At 58.9% G+C, this 18,481-nt stretch overlaps 1 protein-coding gene and 1 non-coding gene across 2 annotated transcripts; both read left to right on the forward strand.

Moving 5' to 3' along the window:
* The first annotated feature begins 551 nt into the window (after nucleotides 1–551).
* On the forward strand, nucleotides 552–17,296 carry WNT10A (Wnt family member 10A). Its single transcript, XM_040069716.2, has 4 exons — nucleotides 552–641; nucleotides 3,351–3,613; nucleotides 11,481–11,857; nucleotides 16,548–17,296. The coding sequence occupies exons 1-4, from the start codon at nucleotides 583–585 to the stop codon at nucleotides 17,013–17,015; spliced, it is 1,167 nt and encodes a 388-aa protein (XP_039925650.1). The 5' UTR covers nucleotides 552–582; the 3' UTR covers nucleotides 17,016–17,296.
* On the forward strand, nucleotides 14,042–14,114 carry TRNAV-GAC (transfer RNA valine (anticodon GAC)). The gene has a single exon. It is a non-coding gene; the product is annotated as a tRNA-Val (tRNA).
* Nucleotides 17,297–18,481: the final 1,185 nt, after the last annotated feature.

Here is an 18,481-nt window from a genome sequence, read left to right on the forward strand (position 1 = left end):
GCCGCCGCTCCGCGCCCCGCGCTCCCGGGGCGCTCCGGCCGCGACCGCGCTCGCTCCGCCGGAGGCCCGGCGACACCGGCGGCGGGGGGCGGCGGGGGAGCCGCTGCTCCCCATGTGCCTGCGGGCCCCGCGGGAGCCGCGGAGCCGCTCGCCCGGCGAGCCTTGCCCACGCCCGCCGCGGCCCCGGAGCCCCGGGGCGCCCTGGGGAGCGGCGGCGGAGCGCACCCCGCGGGCCGAGGGCCCCCCCGGCCCCCCGGCGCGTCCCGCCATGGGGGGCTGAGCCGGGGGGCTGTGCGCGGAGGGGCGGCGGCGGGCAGGGCGGGGGGCGCGCGGCCCTCGCCGGGCTCGGAGGGCGCCGGGGCGGCGGGAGGCGGGGGGGGCATCCCGGGAGGATGGCAGAGCCGCCCCGGCGAGCCGAGCCCCGGCGCGCAGGGAGCCAGTGAGAGGGAGGAGAGGGGAAAACACAAACAAGCAAACAACCCACAACAAACAAAGCGGGCAGAGAGCAGCGCCGAGCCCCGCCGCCCCTGCCCCAAAGGCGCCCGCCCGCCCGCAGCCCGCACAGCCGCTGCCCCAGCGAAGATGCGCCCGGCCCTGGCCCACGGACTCTGCTCGCTGCTGCTCAGCCTCTGGGTACCCAGGTAGGAGCTGCGCCCCTCCGTCCCCAGCCCCGCCGCCGAAAGCCCCGGCCTCGCGGGGAGGGCGCCGGGAAGCTGCCGCGCCCGGCCCCGCACCGGGGGCGGTCTGCCCAGGGGGCTCCTGAGGGGGTCCCGCCGCCCCAGCCCGGCCCCGCACGGCTGCGGCCCCCCGTTCGAGGGACTGTCAGGGCTGCTGCCCCCCTCCGCCTCCCCTCGTCCCGACGGAACCCTGGCGGGATGCGGAGCTTCTCCCGCTCCGGGAGGCTGTCCCCCCCTCCTCCCCGGCCGGAGACGCTCCAGCGCCCGCCCCGGCTGCCTCAGTTTCCCCGCTCGCCCGCGGAGGACGGGGGAATGCCGGCTGGAATGTCACCGTCGTGGGGGTCGGTGCCTACTGGATCCCCCTGCGACCCCTCCCTGGCTCCGCCTGTCCTAAATGCTAGAGGGATAAGAGGGGGCCACCTGCTTCCCAGAAAGCGAACCCCCAAATTCACCATCCCCGTCCATCTTCGCCTTCCCTCTGCCTCTCCCAAACTTGTGCGCTCCAGGCAACCAGGGGTTAATCCTGGTGCTAGTATGAGTGGTGGTGGGGGGGGTCCCCCGCCCTTCCCCCTCCCTCCAGCCCCTTTAAATATAATTTGTTAACGTTGGGACTTGTATTAATTAAAGCAGCAGCCGCTGCAGCCTGTGACCTGGGGGCCTGTCACCGTGAAATCAAGTTTAAATCCAGATTTAGAGAGGGAAGAGAGCTGGGGGGAGCGCTATATCCTCCTAAGAAGTGTGACAGTGACAGCTTCTTGCCGCTGCCTGGCCCTCCTGAGCCCTGGGTGGAGCAAAAAGGCAGAAGGAGCGTCCTTCTACTCTCCAGAGCCCCTGCCTCAGTTTCCCTGCAGTGCAGTCGGGAGAAAGATTGTAACATCTCCCTCATCGCGGGATGCCCTGGGAAATGATGGCAGATGCTGTGTCAGGCTCTGGACACGCAGGGAACGAAGTCGTTGCCATGCATGGGGCAGGAGCTCCTGGGGTTGGGGGTGGTGGTAGCTGCATCCTGCTCTGCATCTTTCGTCAGCCAGGGCTTGCTTGACAGTGGGAATGAGTGCAGGAAGCCAGGAAGAAGGTTTCCCCTCCTGTGTTGGGGTTTTGGAGGGATGCACTCCCTTTGTCTCTCTTCTCCGCTCCACCTCGACCCTCCCTATTGGAGTCACTGTGGATTTGCACTGGGGCATATTCATGTTCTACCCATGAAAGTGGTGGGATGGGTGCAAACACCCTTGGGAAGCTGGAGGAAGCAGCAGCCTGATCTTGACAGTTCTCCCTCTCCCCTGTAATTCAGCAGAGATGCTGGGGCTGAACCCTCCCTCCAGAGCTGGGTGAGCACTGAGCTGGGGAACTCATCCCAACAGCTGCTTCTGCCCAAGTACCAGTCCAGGGTTTGAGGGAACAGAGGTGGAGTAACCCTTCTCCCCAAGACCTGGCAGCTGCCGTCCTTCCTCCAGCATCCTCCTCCAAGCCTTGTTTCTGTAATCAAAGTTCAAAGGGCTTTGAGCTCCTTGCTTCTCCCAGGGACCCAGCTCTTGCCCGTCTCAGGGAACAGAGAGAGACCTTCCTGGGGAGAGCTCCCAGCAGGGACCAAGCTCTCCTGAATATGCAGTGGGGTGGTGCTGAGCTCCTAATGGTTCATGCTGCAAGATGCTGGATGTTGCTGGGGGTCCCACTGCCTGCTGCTTGCTTTGTGGGTCTTCCACTTGAACACTGTTTACCCCAGAGTCCTTCAAGCCATTCCCTGGAGTTGGGCAAACGCCTCCTACTGTCCCCTTCTCCAGATTTGTCTGTCATGTGTATCTCCATATTAGCTCCAGGCATCTCTTTCTGGACATGCTTTGTCTCCCCAAATCCCACATCCCACATCCCATCTCCATGTGCTCCATCCACTTCCTCATTTCCCCCGGTAGCATCTCTAAGTACCTGTATCCCATGGACCATGTGCCTCTCCTTGCACCCATCCATTTGCTGCTCTCTGTGCTTCTGTGGCCATGGCCATCTGGTTCAGTGGAGCTAGGATGTGACAGTGGACTTGGGACTGTTGCTGGGAGCTTGAGGATTCTTGGCACAGTGCTTGGCTCCATACTTCACAGCTGAGCTGAAAAGAAAAGGCTGATCACTCCCTTTACCTCCCTTGCAAGGACCAGCAGTGTTGAGGGGATGCAGGAGATGCAGAGAGGGGGATCAGCCAGCAACAGGGATGGAGCCAGGCCTGGAATGGGCCTCCTGCTCCAGGGTCTTTCCATTCTCCCAGGGGGAAACCCACACTTTCTGTGGAAGACAATGTGTGCTGAGAATCTGCAGTGCATGGCCAGTGTGGGAGATCCCTGGGGGAGCACACAGAGAGTGCAGTCCTGGGAGATGCTGGGCTCCAGAGGCAGGATGCCCAGATTTGCCTGCTGCTGGGCAAAGGCTGCCAGGGTGTCTGTACTGTCCTTACGTTGTTGGAGGGGATCGTAGCCCCGGAGCTGCTGGGTATCTTTGCCTGGACAAGCTGCCGTTGAGCACAGGATTTTCCCAGTCTTCCCTATATGCAATGGGCACAGTGTGGATTGCGAAGCATCTCCCTTCCCCGTGTGTGTCCCTCGCAGACTTTTCCCCTTCCCCAAATGGAAAACCAGGTGGTTGGCACATTGCTTGCTCTGAGCTCAAGGGTGTCCTTTTCCCTCCCAGCTCCTGCTCCAATGAGATCCTGGGCCTGAAGCTGCCGTCAGAGCCGGTGTTGAATGCCAACACGGTGTGCCTGACCCTGCCGGGGCTGACGCGGCGGCAGCTGGAGGTGTGTGTGCGCCACCCTGACGTCACCGCCTCGGCCATCCAGGGTATCCAGATTGCAATCCATGAGTGCCAGCACCAGTTCCGGGACCAGCGCTGGAACTGCTCCAGCCTCGAGACCAAGAACAAGATCCCATATGAGAGCATCATCTTCAGCAGAGGTAAGGGTTGGACGGTTCCCCTCCTGTCCCGCTATGCAGCACCTGCTCTCTGGAGCTCCCATGGGCTCCCTCATGGGTTCCCCCTGGGCCCCTGCACAGCTCTTCCCTGGCCCAGGGGATGAGGCGAGGTCTTCAGCATCCCCGTGGATGAAGGCAGGGAATGTTATGGTCTGCCAGACAAAGGAGCACTGCAACTTTGGCAAAGCTGCTCCATGCACCTTTGTACCTGCACTGGCCCTTGTCCTGAGCTGCTCCTCCCTGCCCAACTCCAGCTGCTCCTAAGGCTCTTTCCGGGCCCTCCTGCTTTCTGGCATCTTCTGCCCATGTGTAGGCTGGTGTTTGGAGCGGTGCCGTGGGTGCGCAGCACAGTTTGTGGGTCTGAAGGTGGATGCCATACTCTGGGATTTGGTTTGGTGGATACAGTTGAGCATCTTGGCTCAGTCCTGCTCTGGAGTTGGTGTTTTAGTGTGTTGTGCTGAGCTGAAATGCCCATAACTAGTGGGACCTAGCTCTGTGAGCCTGTCACCCTGGTGTTCTGCCCTTGTGTTGGCTTTCCAGTGCAGAGAGCTAAGGGCTCTGTTTTGTGGGACCCTAAAGCATGATGACAGGGGGAACAGGGATACAGGCTGTCCTGGGAGCTCACCTGTCCACAGAACCCCCAGCTGTGCTGCTGAGAGAACTCTCCTAGCTCTCCACATTCTGCCAAGGATCCTGGTGCCAGGATCTCATCTCCCTCACAGTCATGTCTGGCTCTGCCTCTGTCAGGACCTCCCTGGTTGATACTCTTTCCAGCAGACTCTGGAGTGCAGAGGTGCTGGCCTGCATGGTGCAGATTAGGCTTGTGACCTGATGGGATCTTCTAGAGGACTTGAGTGTATCTTTTCACCTGAGTACCCTTTCTTGAAGCCTGTGCTTCAGCATATTTCTAAGTGCCCATTGCTGCAGACCATGGTCAGGAAGGACAATATGGTGCCAGTGGCCGGCAGCCAGGGTGCTGAGGGCAGGACAGGTGCCCAGCACACATACCACTCCTCCAGCTCCCAAGAAAGGAGAAAACTACCTAAGAAACTGCTCATACCTGCTTTGTGAGCCTCTCAGCCTGATGCCCAGCAGAGAGTTGTAACCATCCACTCTTCTTCAAACATCCTTCCAAATCCTACATCTTCTTTCCCTGGGACTATGAGGAAAGTCTCAAAGAGGAGAGGCTGACAGCTTGAGGCTTACATGTCATTTGAGGGGACGTGGTGACAGGAGCCCACAGGCAGCTGTAGCAAGAGGGGAGAAGGCTGGAGAGGGGATCGCAGAAAGGTTTTGGTGTCCGGAGGTCTCTCATGTCCAGGGCAGCCTGGACAGCCTCAGTGGGTGGAATGCTACCTGGAGCATGTCTGGCATCAGGGCTGCGATCCTGCCATGGAGCAGCCCTGGTCCCTCTCAGGACCTCAGCGCCTGGGAAGGGCAGTGTCTCTTCCCTCTGTGAGCAGTGCCCAGGTTAGGGCCTGGCAGGAAGGGTGGGGACTGTCAGCCCTGATAAGCATCGAGGTATTTCCAGGTCCTCTGAGGAATGCGGTTCACTTCTAGTCTCCTCAGGCGGCAGGAGACACCAACTTGCTGGCTCAAGTTGCTCACACACCCAGACAAGCTTTCTTGCCCTGGGTCCCACCGAGCTGGGTGAGAAGCCCCAGCAGCAGAGAACACTGACCTGCGTCCCTCCCTAAGCCCACCTTGTCTGCTGGTGGCCTCAGTGACTTGCACCTCACTTCTGTCTCAGAGGCTCCTGCAGCCCTTCCTGCTCTCAGGGCTGTGGCCGATGGATGTGGGGACTCCCACAGATCCCAGACCTCTGCCCCTGTCTATTGGATATGGCTCAGCCCAGGCTCTCGGCACTGGTGGGATCCCATTCCCTGGAATGGAGACACAACATCCAGCAGCAGGGCAGGATGGAGGTAGGGCTGGAGCATCAGAGCAGACAGGCATCTCATGGCACTCCTGTTTTGGCAGCAGAGGTTGCAGGATGAACCCCAAGCACCCAAACTGTCTCATGTAGTTGCTTGGAGCCATTTGCCACGGAGCAAGCCCTGGCGCTGGAGCCCTGGCCAGCTTTGAACCCACTCATGTCCCGCAATAACAGTGCCAGAGCTCTGAGCTTTGCCTTCCATCTCTTACAGGCACAGCCATCAGGGAGGGGGTGCATTTTAGGAGCCCAGTGCTGGAGGAGAGGCAAGTGGTAGGAGTGAGGGGTGCGGGCTCCATGCCGCAGACTTTAATGCATCTGACCTCCAGGGACCAGGTCTCTGCTTTGCGCCCTGCCTCATCCTTGCCGTGCCTGGGAATGCAACGTGCTTGTAGGATCATTGTTTGTAACCCGAAGTGACAGACCCCTTTAATCTTTCATTCCTTTTCCCACTTCTTCTGCCATCAGTTCAGCCGTGCGTGAATCTCACTTTAAATTATTTGTAGCTGGCTTCTCCCTGCCACTCTCCCCGCTTGGCTCCGCTCCCCAACTCTGCCCTGTCCTCCTGCATCTCTCACATCGTCTCCAGTGCGGGCGTGAGCCGGACTGGATGCAACACTGTTCCAAGCTGTCCCATGGTGCCCGTCCCACACTCTGCAGGCACTCAGTGGAGCCAGGGTCCTCATCCCCTAGGGACAGAGAAGAGGACAATGGCAAATGAGTGCCCATCTCCTCATCCTGCTGAGCTGCTCCCAGAAGTTTGAGTGCAAGCCCTGGGGAGACAGGAAGGAGAGGCTTCAAATCAGACAGGGCTGTGAGTCTGGGTTGGCCTCAGAGCAGCTTAGCTGGAGACAGGGATACTGACGGCATGCTGGGCAGAGCACAGACCTGGGAGATGCTGCCATCCCCGAGGCACGGGAAACAGTGGCTGTGAGGCAAACAGCAGGTTAGTGGAGGGCAAGGGGAGTGCCCAGGAGTTTGTCATCCCTGCTCTCACAGAGCCACCAGGTTCTTCTGAGACACCACTATGGTCTTTGGGGTTTTTAGGTCTGGTCTTCTGATGCTGCATCCTTGGGGTATGAGATGTCCTTTGTACCTCTGTGGAGTCTCCAGTGCCATCTGCACCCACCATCCTCCTTGGCCCATGCCCCCTCCACATTAAGCTAGGTTCTGTTACAAATCCTCCTCCAGTCCTCCCTGGCTCCCAAGGTGGCTGCCTATGTACTCACCACCTTCCTACCCATTCTCTGGCACTGTCACTTCTGCCAGGACTCTCCAGTCCCTGGTCCCATGCTCCTCTGCTGTACCTCCCTCTCCCTCCATGTGCTCGCCTGGCTGACAGAGACATCCTCTCCTGGCCTCAGGAGACATAGGGGGATGGAACAGTGAGGTGGAGGCAGGTGGTTGCATCTACATCAGCAGTGGAAGTAGGTTTCCTGCTCCAAGAGTGAGCAGGACTATTGTGTTCACCTCACTGGAGCGGGTGGCCTGTTGTCCTAGTATACTGTCCCACCACAGCATCTGTGGGCTGCCAGGCACTGTGTGGCTTGGCTGGGCTGACCCGTGCCTGGTTGCCTGACAAAAACCCAGCTGGAGATGGTGGCATGTCACTGAGTCTTGGTGCTTGTCCAGCACGTGTGCACCCATGGGTGGGTACAATGCCATCAGGGCTGGGACTGTCTGGCTGCTGGGCAGGGGCTGTTTGAGGTGTGCTATGGGACTGACTATTCCCCTTTGCTCATCCTAACCCCAACCCCATCTACATGGAGCTCTGAAAAAATTAGGATCCCCCATGGAGGAGCTGGATGTCCTTGAAGGCCTTCAAAGGCTCATGTTTGGAGGGGATGTGACTCTGGAGAGCAGTATCTCTTAGTCTCTGCAGCCTTTGGAGGGATGGGTGATGCTTCCATGCCCAGTGCCCACCTTAGAAGGACTCACTGGTGACAAGGGGTCTGCACGTCCGTGGCCAGATCATGATTTGTTCCAGCAGGGAGTGGGGATCTCCCTGCAGGGATGGAAACACCAGGTGCTGGGGCCCAGCCAGCTGTGAAACAGAGCTTGGGGAAGCTTTGCTGTGTGCTGAGGGAGGCAGGTGCTGTTACAGCTATCCAGGGAGATGCTGCCAAGCTCAGGACCCCGGAACCCAGCTCTGCAGAGCCCCAGCCAAGCTCCGGTGCCCGCAGACCGCAGCGCCTGGCCTGGCACACCTGCAGCTGGGCTGCTGGCAGGGTTTTATGCACCCCCAGGCAAACCAAGGGCTTTGCCCACCTGGCCCTGAAGGACATGCGGGTGCTGTGGATACTTGGCTTCATCTCTGTGGGTTCCCCCTTTCCCTGGACCTTCTCCCCACTGGTGGGTGCAAGTGGGGCCCTGGGGCCAGGCAGGATTCCTGGCGATGCGGGGCTGAGCTCGGCTCCCTGCAGCCTGCACAGCAGCAAGGGCTGCTCGCAGTGCCGTGGGCGGACAAGGAGCCAAGGCTGCGGGCTGTCCCTGGCACGCTCAAGAAGGTGCAGGGAGACAAGTTGGGATCTGCAGGGAGGCATTTAGCGCCTGGTGCTGGGCCAGACCCTGGCAGGTTCACCTGCAGTTTAATTAGGGAGAGGGGAGGGGAGGGAGCGGGGCTGGGGGAGAGGCAGCGTGTCGAGACTGGCCGTCTCAGCAGGCCTCGCAGGAGGTGGCGGGAGAAGTTCTCCTCTGCCTTATATCAGGGCTGGGGCAACGTGCCCACAGCTCCTGGCAGCTACGCCCCCCTCCTGGGGGGTATTGCCGTGTAGGGGGCAGCTGAGCATCCCTGGGGTACCCTAGGGCGGGCCTACGTGAGGCTGTCCCCTCAATGCCACCCAGGCATTGCAGTGATGGGTGCTGGGACAGAGTGGCTGCCTGCATGTGATGGCGAGCTGTGGGAGGAAGGCCATGACTCCAGCTCTCCCTGGTTTACAGACTGTAGACTCCGGAGCTGCACCTGAGTCAGCCCTGTAGCCTTCATCACACATCTGCTTGAAAGATGGAGGAACTGCAGCATCCATGGTGGGGCCGGTGTTGCCGGGGCTTGATGTCTTGCTAAATGACCCCTCCATCTCATAGGCACATCTTGACAGGGAATACTTTCCCTGCTAAGAAAGCTGCTTGGGGATTTGACCTGAGGAAGAGATTTCAGGCCTGTCCTCCTTGCCTAGCATGGTCTTTGAGTACACAGAGGGCTGGATGCCTGTGGTGGTGTCAGGATTGTGTCCTCCATTCCCTCTTCCCTGCAGGATGCAATACTTCTTGTACCTCCCACAGACTCTTCTGTGGTCTCCAGAGGGATATGGTGACTCAAGAATCACTGCTGAGGTCTTAGGTGGCTGGGGCAGCTGAAGTGCCTCCCTGCAAAGGGCTGGGGCTGGCCACCACATGCCACTCTCGGCTGTGGTTCCTGGGAGCTCTCACCTTGCTGAGCCCACGAGGCGGGTGGTTGTTGCCTGCAGCCATGTTGCTCGTTGCTTTGTTTCAATCCTCTGTCTCTGGCGTGGCTGGGGTAGAGCAAGAAATGTAAACTGAACCTCCCAGCAGAACCGTACTGGCATGGCTGCTGTGATCCCAGTGCTGCCCCGACCCCCTCCTCCCCTTTGCTCACAGCTCCCCATGAGAGCAGGTGAGGGAAGAAGGGGAGAAGGCAGGGAAGAATGGTGGGGCCAGGCAGAGTGATACTGAGCAGGGAAAGGACCATGATGAGATGGGAACAAGACTTCCTGAATGCTGTGATGTCATGTCCTGGGGACCAGTCTGTCCCCAGCCCACAGCTTGGGGAATGGCAGCTCCAGGGACAAGGACCCATACTTCATCCATCAACTCACATGTACTTGGAGAGCACTAGAGGAAGAAGGAGGACTGGGGCTTTAACCCACGGGTTTCCCAGCCATGGAGGGCACCCAATCAACCTGACCTCTTTACCTGTAAGGACACGGGCTTGCTAGACGGACTGGGTGGGGTAGAGCTTGTGTCTGGGCTCCAGAAGGGATTTTAAGGAGATGCCACACCAGAAATATTTTTTTTTTTTTGTCTGGAGAAATGTGCGAGAAAGAGGCAGGGCTGAGAGGAGGGTGCTTTGCTGGGGGAAGGGTTTGGTGCCCCTGTCCCCAGGCACTGGCTGTGCGAGGAGCTGGGGATGCCCAGCAGGGTGGCAGTGACAAACTGGGCTGTGCCCAGGTTTAGCATATGAAGGGCTGAAGCTGGCCCAGATGGTGGGAGGATAGAACTGACATCGGGAGGATTTGGGAATCCGGGAGACCCTTCTGTGCTGGTTCTCCATCCTCCATTGCTCACCTGGGGGCTGAAGTTCCCCAGATGTGGGCCTTCATGCTCCAGCAGCGCTGTGGGTGTGTTGCAGGCACTGCCTGCCAGCACTCTCCCTGGGGAGGCTGCACGGCACATTGTACGCACCAGCAGCCCCATTACCTGCCCGCTGAAAAATGTTGTTCAACTTGTGCATGGAAAGAGGCAGGCTGAGAGCAAGCTTGTCCCACACCAAGGGGAAGCTGGGAGAGGCTCCTGCTGGCTTTTAAGCAGCGCCTCGTTAATTTTTTAAATGCACCGGTGTCAAATTAACACACAAAAGAGCAGCACGACTTTAAATGCAGGTTTCCGGGCCGCATTTCATTTTCCTTTAATAAGATCATAGCGTTTGCTCAGCGGGCGGCAGCAAACCGCGGGGAAGACATGCGTGATGGGGAACACTGCCGAGGATGGGCGACAGCAGCGGTCGCACCCTTACCTCTCCTGACTCTGGCACAGGCAGGGAGCTGGCAGAGCTTTGGGGTGCTCACCCAAGGCCCCCGTTTGATGGCGTGGATCTGGAAAAGAAAACACCCCAAACCTGCTGTCTGTTCAGCTGTGTCAAAGCCAGGGCCAATCAAACTGCTCATGTCCAACAGAGGGAGAGAGGCTGGGAACTCCAGCTATTTATTTATTCGCATGTGACTCCACGGCACAAAACCTGGCTCTCCGTCCGTCCTCGCCTCATGCTGAGGCCGGCCACTGTGCACTAAAGCAAAGGGCACTGCAGGCTCCCCGCCTGACCCAGGAACCGCAAACAAAAGCCTTACTTTGCATTTAAAATAAAATAGAAACTCCCAGAGAAGAGAGGTTCCTCACCTGGCTTCAGGGAAGCCAAGAGATTCTCAGGCATCCCCTGCTCACTGCTACGCGGAGCCCCATGGAGCCCCTTCTGTGAGACCCGTCCCTGTCCCCATCTGCCCTGTCCCCAGCTAATGACACTTGTGGATGTCCTCGCTCCCTAGCGTTTAACGACAACCAGCTGCCGGCTCTGGCAGTGCATGGCGTGGTCACAGCATGCTCTAACTGACAGGGGATGCTCATTTTTTTCCAGTGTGGTATCACATTTAGAGCTTCTTGTGGGACCTGGCAGGGTTCAGGGTGGGAGGGGATATGGGCAGATGAATGGGGCTGGACAGGCAGTGCAGCCTGCTCTTTTTACTGCCTAATCTACACCCTGTGAGTAAGCAAAAGCGACCCATTCTTCAGCAGAAATATCTCTTGGCCAGTTATATTTAGTACAGTAGGAAACTCCGAGAGGAGAGGGGAGGAGGGATTGCCTTTCCCATCAGAGCCCTGATGCTGATGCCTGAGCAGCGCTGTGGTGGCACCTCCCGGAGTGAGGCGAGAGCAGGACGATGGTGGAAGCTGGGGTCCCAGCTAGGGCGGGGCCGGCCCTCAGGGTAGCAGTGTGTCCTGGTGGGGATGGGGCTGGAGAGCAGAGAGCGGCGGTTCACTCACGGCCTGTCTGGGTACATCAGCAAAAAGCAAGGCGCAAGCCGACCCTCCAAATCCCTACAGCCCGGTGTGACGATGAACTCATCCAGCCCCCCTTGGGGGTCACGCCTCCCAGGCTGAGCCCCACTATCTCCTTCCTTGCAGGCTTTCGGGAGAGCGCCTTTGCCTACGCTATAGCGGCGGCCGGCGTGGTGCACGCCGTGTCCAACGCCTGTGCTCTCGGGAAGCTGCAGGCCTGCGGCTGCGACCAGAAGCGCCGTGGCGATGAGGAGGCTTTCCGGCGCAAGCTGCATCGTCTCCAGCTGGAAGCCATGAACCGCGGCAAGGGCATGGTGCACGGGGTGCACATGGAGCACATGCCGGCAGAGACCCCCGGCCTCCAGGACTCCTGGGAATGGGGAGGGTGCAGCCCTGATGTGGACTATGGAGAGAAGTTTTCCAAGGATTTCCTCGATTCCCGGGAAACCTACAGGGATATCCACTCCCGTATGCGGCTGCACAACAACCGCGTGGGCCGGCAGGTGAGTGAGGCGCTGGAGAGAGCCGCGGAGAGATGACGGTGGGAACAGGGTCCCCAGGACGTGTGTGGGAAGGCTGTGAGGGTCTCATGCTGGCTGCTGTGGAACCGTTTGTGAGTCTGGGACTGCCCCCAAGGCACGCCCTCTCCCCAGTCTCACCCAGAACAAAGGCAGGGCTGCAAGGATATGCCAGTCAAACACCTGCTGGGAACAAGAGCATTGCTGCTGTGGCCTTGCCAAGGGACGCTGTCCCAGGCCACTGACACCTGTCTGTGCTGCAGTGGTGCTACTGGGGTGGCGCAGCAATGACTCTGGCGCCTGCCTCTCAGGAACTGGGTGAACTGGTGTTGGGCAGCTGCAGTGGGAGGAAGCTAAAGACAGGGAGGAGAAAGTCACTGGCATCATGGGGACACAGCACAGATTCTGCAGCACCCAGCCATGACTCTGCCTCCAGAAAGGGAGCCAGTGCCCTGAGGAGGCAGATGTGAATGAGGTTGAGTTAGGCAGTGGGCTCCTGTACCAGCTGGGAAACACTCTTGGGAGCAGAGGTGACAGACCACAGCCTTGCCCCCCATCTCTAGCAGCATGCTGGAGCCTGTCCAGGCAAGCAGGACAGCCTCCCCTCCATTCTTATGATGTCAGGTCTTGTTAAAGGTACTAATTAGTAGCTCACTCTGTCTGGAAGCTGAGGTTTAAAAGTAGCCTGGTATTGGAGACAAGAAGCATGCAGGCAGGAGGGGCTGGAAGGATGGCTGCAGTTCCCTGCCTGCTTTTGCTCACGGCAGGTGCCTGAGAGATCCCATCCATTGAATACAACAGGACACATGCCCCCAAGACCCCAGCCACATGCTGCCAGGACAGTGCCAAGGGATGTGTAGTGGCTGCAGAAATAAATAATTAAAAGTCAGAATTCCACAGGGAATATTTCCTTGGGATGGCTCAGACATTTGGATAAGCCTCTTTGAGCCAGGCGAGGATGCTGCAGGGCAGGACCTCAATGTGTGGCTTTTCCTGATGCTGGAGCTGAGCTTTACCACTCTGGAGAAGTGACCCCAGTTTGGCCAAGCTGTAAAGGCCTGGGGAGTAGCAAAGCTTTTGATTTGTTTGGCTTTGTTTGCTTGTGTGTGGTGAAAACTCACTCAAGGTTAGGCAGCTAAATCCTCTGTAGGCTAGTCTGGCCCAATCTGGGCAAGACCCCCATTCCAGTTCTGACTGCAGGGCTCATCCTGATTCCCCTACATCTCTCCATGCCCCGGATCTCTGGGACTCTTGGCAGTGCTCAGAAACCTGTGGTCTGTTCCCTGTTTCCCAAGGGAAACCTCACAGCCTGCAGAAGGAATGGAAGGTGAGAGAGGAATATTTGCTCTGGCAGGATGTCACGAAACATTTCCTCTGGGATCCAGTAACAGTAAAAATGCCTGGGGTCTGCTTGTCTCTGAGGGCAGGCAGGCATGGGACTGGCAATGTCAGCTCTTGGTGGCTTCAGAGACAAGATCTGGAGTGATGAAAGAAGCCTGGGAGCTAGAAGAAGAGGCAGAAGAAGACTAAAGGAATAAAGGAGGGGACAGTGCCTGTGCAGGTGGGGAAGCAATGCCTGGACAGGCTGCCCAGCCCAGGGACCTTGTTGAGATGAGGGTGTGAGCCCGTATGTGATGGCAGTGGGTGCCAGGCATTGGAACAAGGAGATGACGCCGTGCCTGGTCTGTGTCTCTTGGTGCCGGGCTTATTGCCTGGGCTGGTCCTGGCTGCCCCACTGGGGATGGGTTCTCTAACCTCCCCCCTGCTCTTTTCCCAATGCTGTGGGTCCCACGCCCACCCAAGCCCCACTAACTACCAGGGGCATTTTTCCTGCTGTAATAAGGAAAAATCTCCTGAGATTTCCCAGGAAAGGAAGAGCTGTGCTGATTGCAGCAGCTCTGTGGTCCTGCCCTCCAAGTCCTGAGGCTTGAACCCCTTTAGCAGAGCAGTGATGTGGACATGCCCTGCCATGCACCATCCCTCTCCATGCACCAAGTAGGTGCAAGGTGCAGCGCTCAAAGCTCTCTCTCCAGCGCATCACTGCTTCTGAGCATCCTCTCTGCGCTCCCTGTGTATCCCAAGGGTGCTGTGCGTGTGGGTATGCCTGTCTCCCAGCCCAGGGCGGTGACAATTCCATGAATGGTGGTGTCCAGGTGCCATCAGAAGTGGGTTTCTGTAGTGTAGTGGTTATCACGTTCGCCTGACACGCGGAAGGTCCCTGGTTCGAAACCAGGCAGAAACACACTGATTTTTCCTTTTTCCGTGAAGCTGGGCAGGGGATTGCAGCCGCAAGGGATCTGCAGCGTCTTCTGATAGTGGCAGTGGTGGCCTTGGTCCTGAGGAATAGGAAGCCCTGGGACAATCATTGCTTGGTTCAACTCAAGACTGAGATGGGTGCTCTGCATCCCTGGGAGGCAGCAAGCTCCCCAGCAAAGAGCAGCAGGAGTGTGAAAGAGACTTTGCAGGTCCTCCTAACTCACCAGATCAGAGAGGAGAGAGGATGAAAGGAACTACCCATTACCCTCACAACAAAGACCTACGATAAAGCTCTTATGAGCGTGCCTGGGAGGAGCTGGGAATGTGCGAAAGAAAGCACCAGCGAGTCCAGGCATGTGTCAAACTTGGGTGTCTATGAGACAGGGAAAGGACGGGTAAAGGTGCATGGAGAAAATTCAATGACAAAAGCATGGGGCCAAGACTCAGATGGGCCCTTCTTGCATCTCCCAGCTCTGTCAGGGTCCTGTCCCCTCTGTGCTGCCTGTGCAGGAGGGAAAGAAGCCATCGCTGGTCAGGCATGGTTGGGTATTGTGGTTCTGGGGCTTGGGATGCTCAGCACTGATGGCTTGGGTGATGGAGATAGCCGCACTTGACACCTTCTTCGGCCCCTGCTGCCATCAGCTGTACCCCAAATGAATCCCTGTCCAGTTGTCACACCAGTGTCCCCTCCATCCCAATGGTGAGCCTGCCAGCCACAGCCCCGTATGCAGATTTTTCCTAGTCCAACCAAGCCAGCAGGGAGGGAATGTGGGAAAGGATGGGGTCCCAGTGCCATTGTGTTCCCAAGGATAGTGACAAGAACAGTGGCAAGCAGCTGGTGTTCCTGGCTGGCACACCCAGGACATGGTGGAGAGGCCAGGCAGCTCATTACCTCTGAGGTGGAGGCTCTTCCCAGCAGGAGCAGGACTCTCAGCAGGATGAAAGCCAAACTCCAGCCCAACCCAGACCTCTCCACCATGTGCCCCAAGCTCCAGACATGTTTCCCTGACCTGCCTTCATTACCATTACTGCTTAGCAACTTGGAGATGTGCTCAAAAATAAGAAAACAAGGAATAAAAACTGCCCACCCCTACCTAAACAAGGCACTCCCGTCATTCGTCCCCCCAGGGAGGGGGCAGGAATAGGCAACATGTGGCAGGCATGAAGCCAGGTGTCTGTGCAGGACTGCACTGTAGGATAGCACCTTCCACAGGGACAGGTGTCCCCTGGAATCCCCCCACAAGCCCTGGGGCATGGCCCTGGGTATGGGCATCAGCCTGTGACAGTCTGCAAGCCCCAGCTGAACTCCTGGTGGGGTTTGGGTGTCCACATAGGAAAGGATCTCACTGAAGCCTGTGTGAGCACATGGATATGGGGGCAGACAGCCCAGCAGGGAATCCCTGTTGGGACAGGGCAGAGGACATTATAAACTGTCTCTCTCCGGGCTGTGTATGGGGGATGTGGGGCCATGTTGTGCCCCTGGGGATTGATGGGCATGAGCTGTTTCTCTTGGCTTGGCCACAGCAGTATCCCTTACAGGGATGGGGGATGTAGGGGATCCCAGTATGCAACCTGGGGGCTCAGCAACCTTGTCCAGGGCATCCAAGGAACTCCATGCTGGCCTCTGGCCTCTGCACAAGCTGTGCTTTCAGGCTAGCCCAAACCACAGCCAGAAGCCAGCCCGTACACCCTGGCCCTTGGATGGGGTGGATGTATGGCACTGGCCACACTGCAGCCTCTACCAACCGTAAATCAAGGATGTGATCCCTGCTTGGAATTCGGGTGGTGGTGGGAGGCACCGCCTCAGCCCCCTGGCACTGTGGCCAAGTTGGCTGAAGGGGAGAAGGCAAGAGCTAAAAAAAAGCAAAGCTGCTCCCAGGACTCCCAGAAACTGGGGCTTTGTGGGATGAAGGTCTTGGGGAGGGGAAAGGAAGGGGAAAGCATTCCTCCCACCTGCCCCACTTGCAGTGCCACTGGCTGTGAGGTGCGTGGGAGACCCTTGCACTGGGGGGTCCCGGTGTGGCTGCACAGATGCAGCCGTGCTGGCTTTTAACTGGGATCCGGGATTAGGTTGGTGCTGCTGGAGCCAAGCAGCAGTGGGAGGCGAGATCCAGGCTCCTTCTCCTCCCTGTGCTCAAATAGCTCACTCTCTCCTTTAGGTGCCAATCCCTCGCTGAAACATAAAAGCCAGTTGGTATTGCCAGGATGGGAAGGGACAGGGTGTGGGACGTGACTTGCACTGGGCACAGAAACAGGGTGCAGCCTTGCTGGCTTTGCAGTTCCAGAGCTTTGATGGCTACTCACGCCAGCCCTTGATGTTCCCGTAGCCCCAACCCACACAGAGCTCCACGGCGGCTTCTCCAGTCCCCAAAATGCGTCTCCTTCACGCTAACTCCTCCGTCCTTCCTTCCCCGCCCAGGTGGTGATGGACAATATGAGGAGAAAGTGCAAATGCCACGGTACCTCAGGGAGCTGCCAGCTGAAGACGTGCTGGCAGGTGACGCCTGAGTTTCGCCTGGTGGGGTCCCTGCTCAAGGACCGCTTCTACGGGGCCACCCTCATCCGGCCCCACAACCGGAACGCCGGGCAGCTGGAGCCGGGCCACGCTCGGCATCGCCGCCGGGCTGGCATCAGCGAGCTGGTCTACTTTGAGAAGTCACCCGACTTCTGCGAGCGAGAACCGGCCCTGGACTCCTTGGGCACTCAAGGGCGCCTGTGCAACAAGACCAGCCCGGGCATGGACAACTGCGAGAGCCTGTGCTGCGGCCGCGGGCACAACATCCTGCGGCAGACACGCAGCGAGCGCTGCAACTGCAAGTTCCACTGGTGCTGCTTCGTGGCCTGCGAGGAGTGTCGCATCACCGAGTGGGTCAGCGTCTGCAAGTAGCCAGGCAGGGACGGGTGCCCGCCCCAGGGTGCCAGGGACAAGCACGCCTGCCTGCGGCAGGGGAGGGAGACGGGGATCGGCGCCGGGGGGGAGGTGGAGCGGCGATACCCGCTTCCCTCCGCTCCGAGGGAGCAGGAGAGGACACGCTCAGCACCCTCCAAAATCAGCACTTTGTCGTCACCCGGGAAGGGCGGGGCTGCCCGCTGCCCCCCAACCCCGCATGAGAGCACCGCGGCTCCCGGGCCCGGGGAGCGCACGGCCATGCTGTACAGACCGCGACACCAGCACCACTCGGGGGGCGGAGGGTGGGCCTGGGGTGGGGGACTGCCCGCTGGCACCCGGCGGTACGGAGCAGGATGGGGTCGTGGACAGCGGGGCAGGGGGAGCCCGGGGCGGGAGGGGAGCGGGGGGGACACACACTAGCACTTGTGCACAAGTTCCTCCAACCACACGCGAGGTTGTGCTGGGAGCGGGATGGGGTTGGAGCGCCCCGTGGGATGGAGAAGGGGCACAGCACCCCGGGCTGGGGCTCGCCTCACCTCCGGGCTGGCTTGGGCTGTAGCATCATGGCCGGAGGGTGCCCGGGGCTGTGCTGTGTGTGTCTGTGTTATTATATGGTAAGTTATTTTCTGATTGTGAATAAAAGTGGATTGGAGACAGCACAGGGTATTTCAGGACGCAGCACCTTGCTCTTCCTGCTGTCAGGGGCTCTCCATTCCTCTAGGGTGACAGAAGGATGGAGGGGGACCCTCGCTGCTGCTGACCTACTTGTGTGAGACTTTCTCCCTGGTGCTCTGCTGCCATCCCATAATAACCATCCTATGAGCTGTCTGCAGACTGGCGGGAGGTGGGGACCCGTCACAGGCATCCCAGACGCTTGCAAGGCGGCTGCTGGGAAGCTTCTGCCCTGTTGGATGCTAGACCCCATCCATCCCATGGGGATCCTGGCTGTTGCCCCCATGCCCGTGACCATGCTGGGGCTGGGAGCTGCCCCACTGTCTCCCATACTCCTGGGGAGGGATGGTGGGGCTGGAGAGCAGGGAGAGGGGAAGGCACCGTGGGTGGGCCAGGCAATGGGGGTCTGCAAATGGCAGCTTGCTGTGCTGGTGGGGAGGGCACCCATCTGTGTGCAGCAGCCTGCAGGGGCCAGGCAGTGAATCATGCTGCTGCTGTCTCCTGGCTGATAACTTCCCTGCTCCTCCCACGGCTGTGCACCCCTTGGGGCTACGAAAAAAAAAAAAAATAGAGGTGAATTAAAAAAAAAACTAAATCAAGGAGAAAAATACCAAGCTGGAAGGAAGCCAGCACCCTGGGTCCAGCAGGGAGTGGCCTGTGTCCTCATTTCATAATGCTCACACACACAGCTGGAGCTGGGTCAGCTGGGATGGATGCTCTGCCCTTCACCACCCCTGGATGGGAGCCCTGGCTTTTTCCCTCCAGGAGGGACCATGTGGGTGGGGTCCTTG

The sequence above is a fragment of the Hirundo rustica genome, chromosome 7 (assembly GCF_015227805.2).
Source record: "Hirundo rustica isolate bHirRus1 chromosome 7, bHirRus1.pri.v3, whole genome shotgun sequence".
In the NCBI taxonomy this organism is placed as follows: domain Eukaryota; kingdom Metazoa; phylum Chordata; class Aves; order Passeriformes; family Hirundinidae; genus Hirundo; species Hirundo rustica.

What these genes read in the sequence shown, in the direction of transcription:
- WNT10A (XM_040069716.2), top strand. Translation starts at nt 583, where the DNA reads ATGCGCCCGGCCCTGGCCCACGGACTCTGCTCGCTGCTGCTCAGCCTC. An exon ending in CTCAGCCTCTGGGTACCCAG is followed by an intron (nt 642 to 3,350) that starts GTAGGAGCTGCG and finishes TTTCCCTCCCAG; the next exon opens with CTCCTGCTCCAATGAGATCC. An exon ending in GAGCATCATCTTCAGCAGAG is followed by an intron (nt 3,614 to 11,480) that starts GTAAGGGTTGGA and finishes CCTTCCTTGCAG; the next exon opens with GCTTTCGGGAGAGCGCCTTT.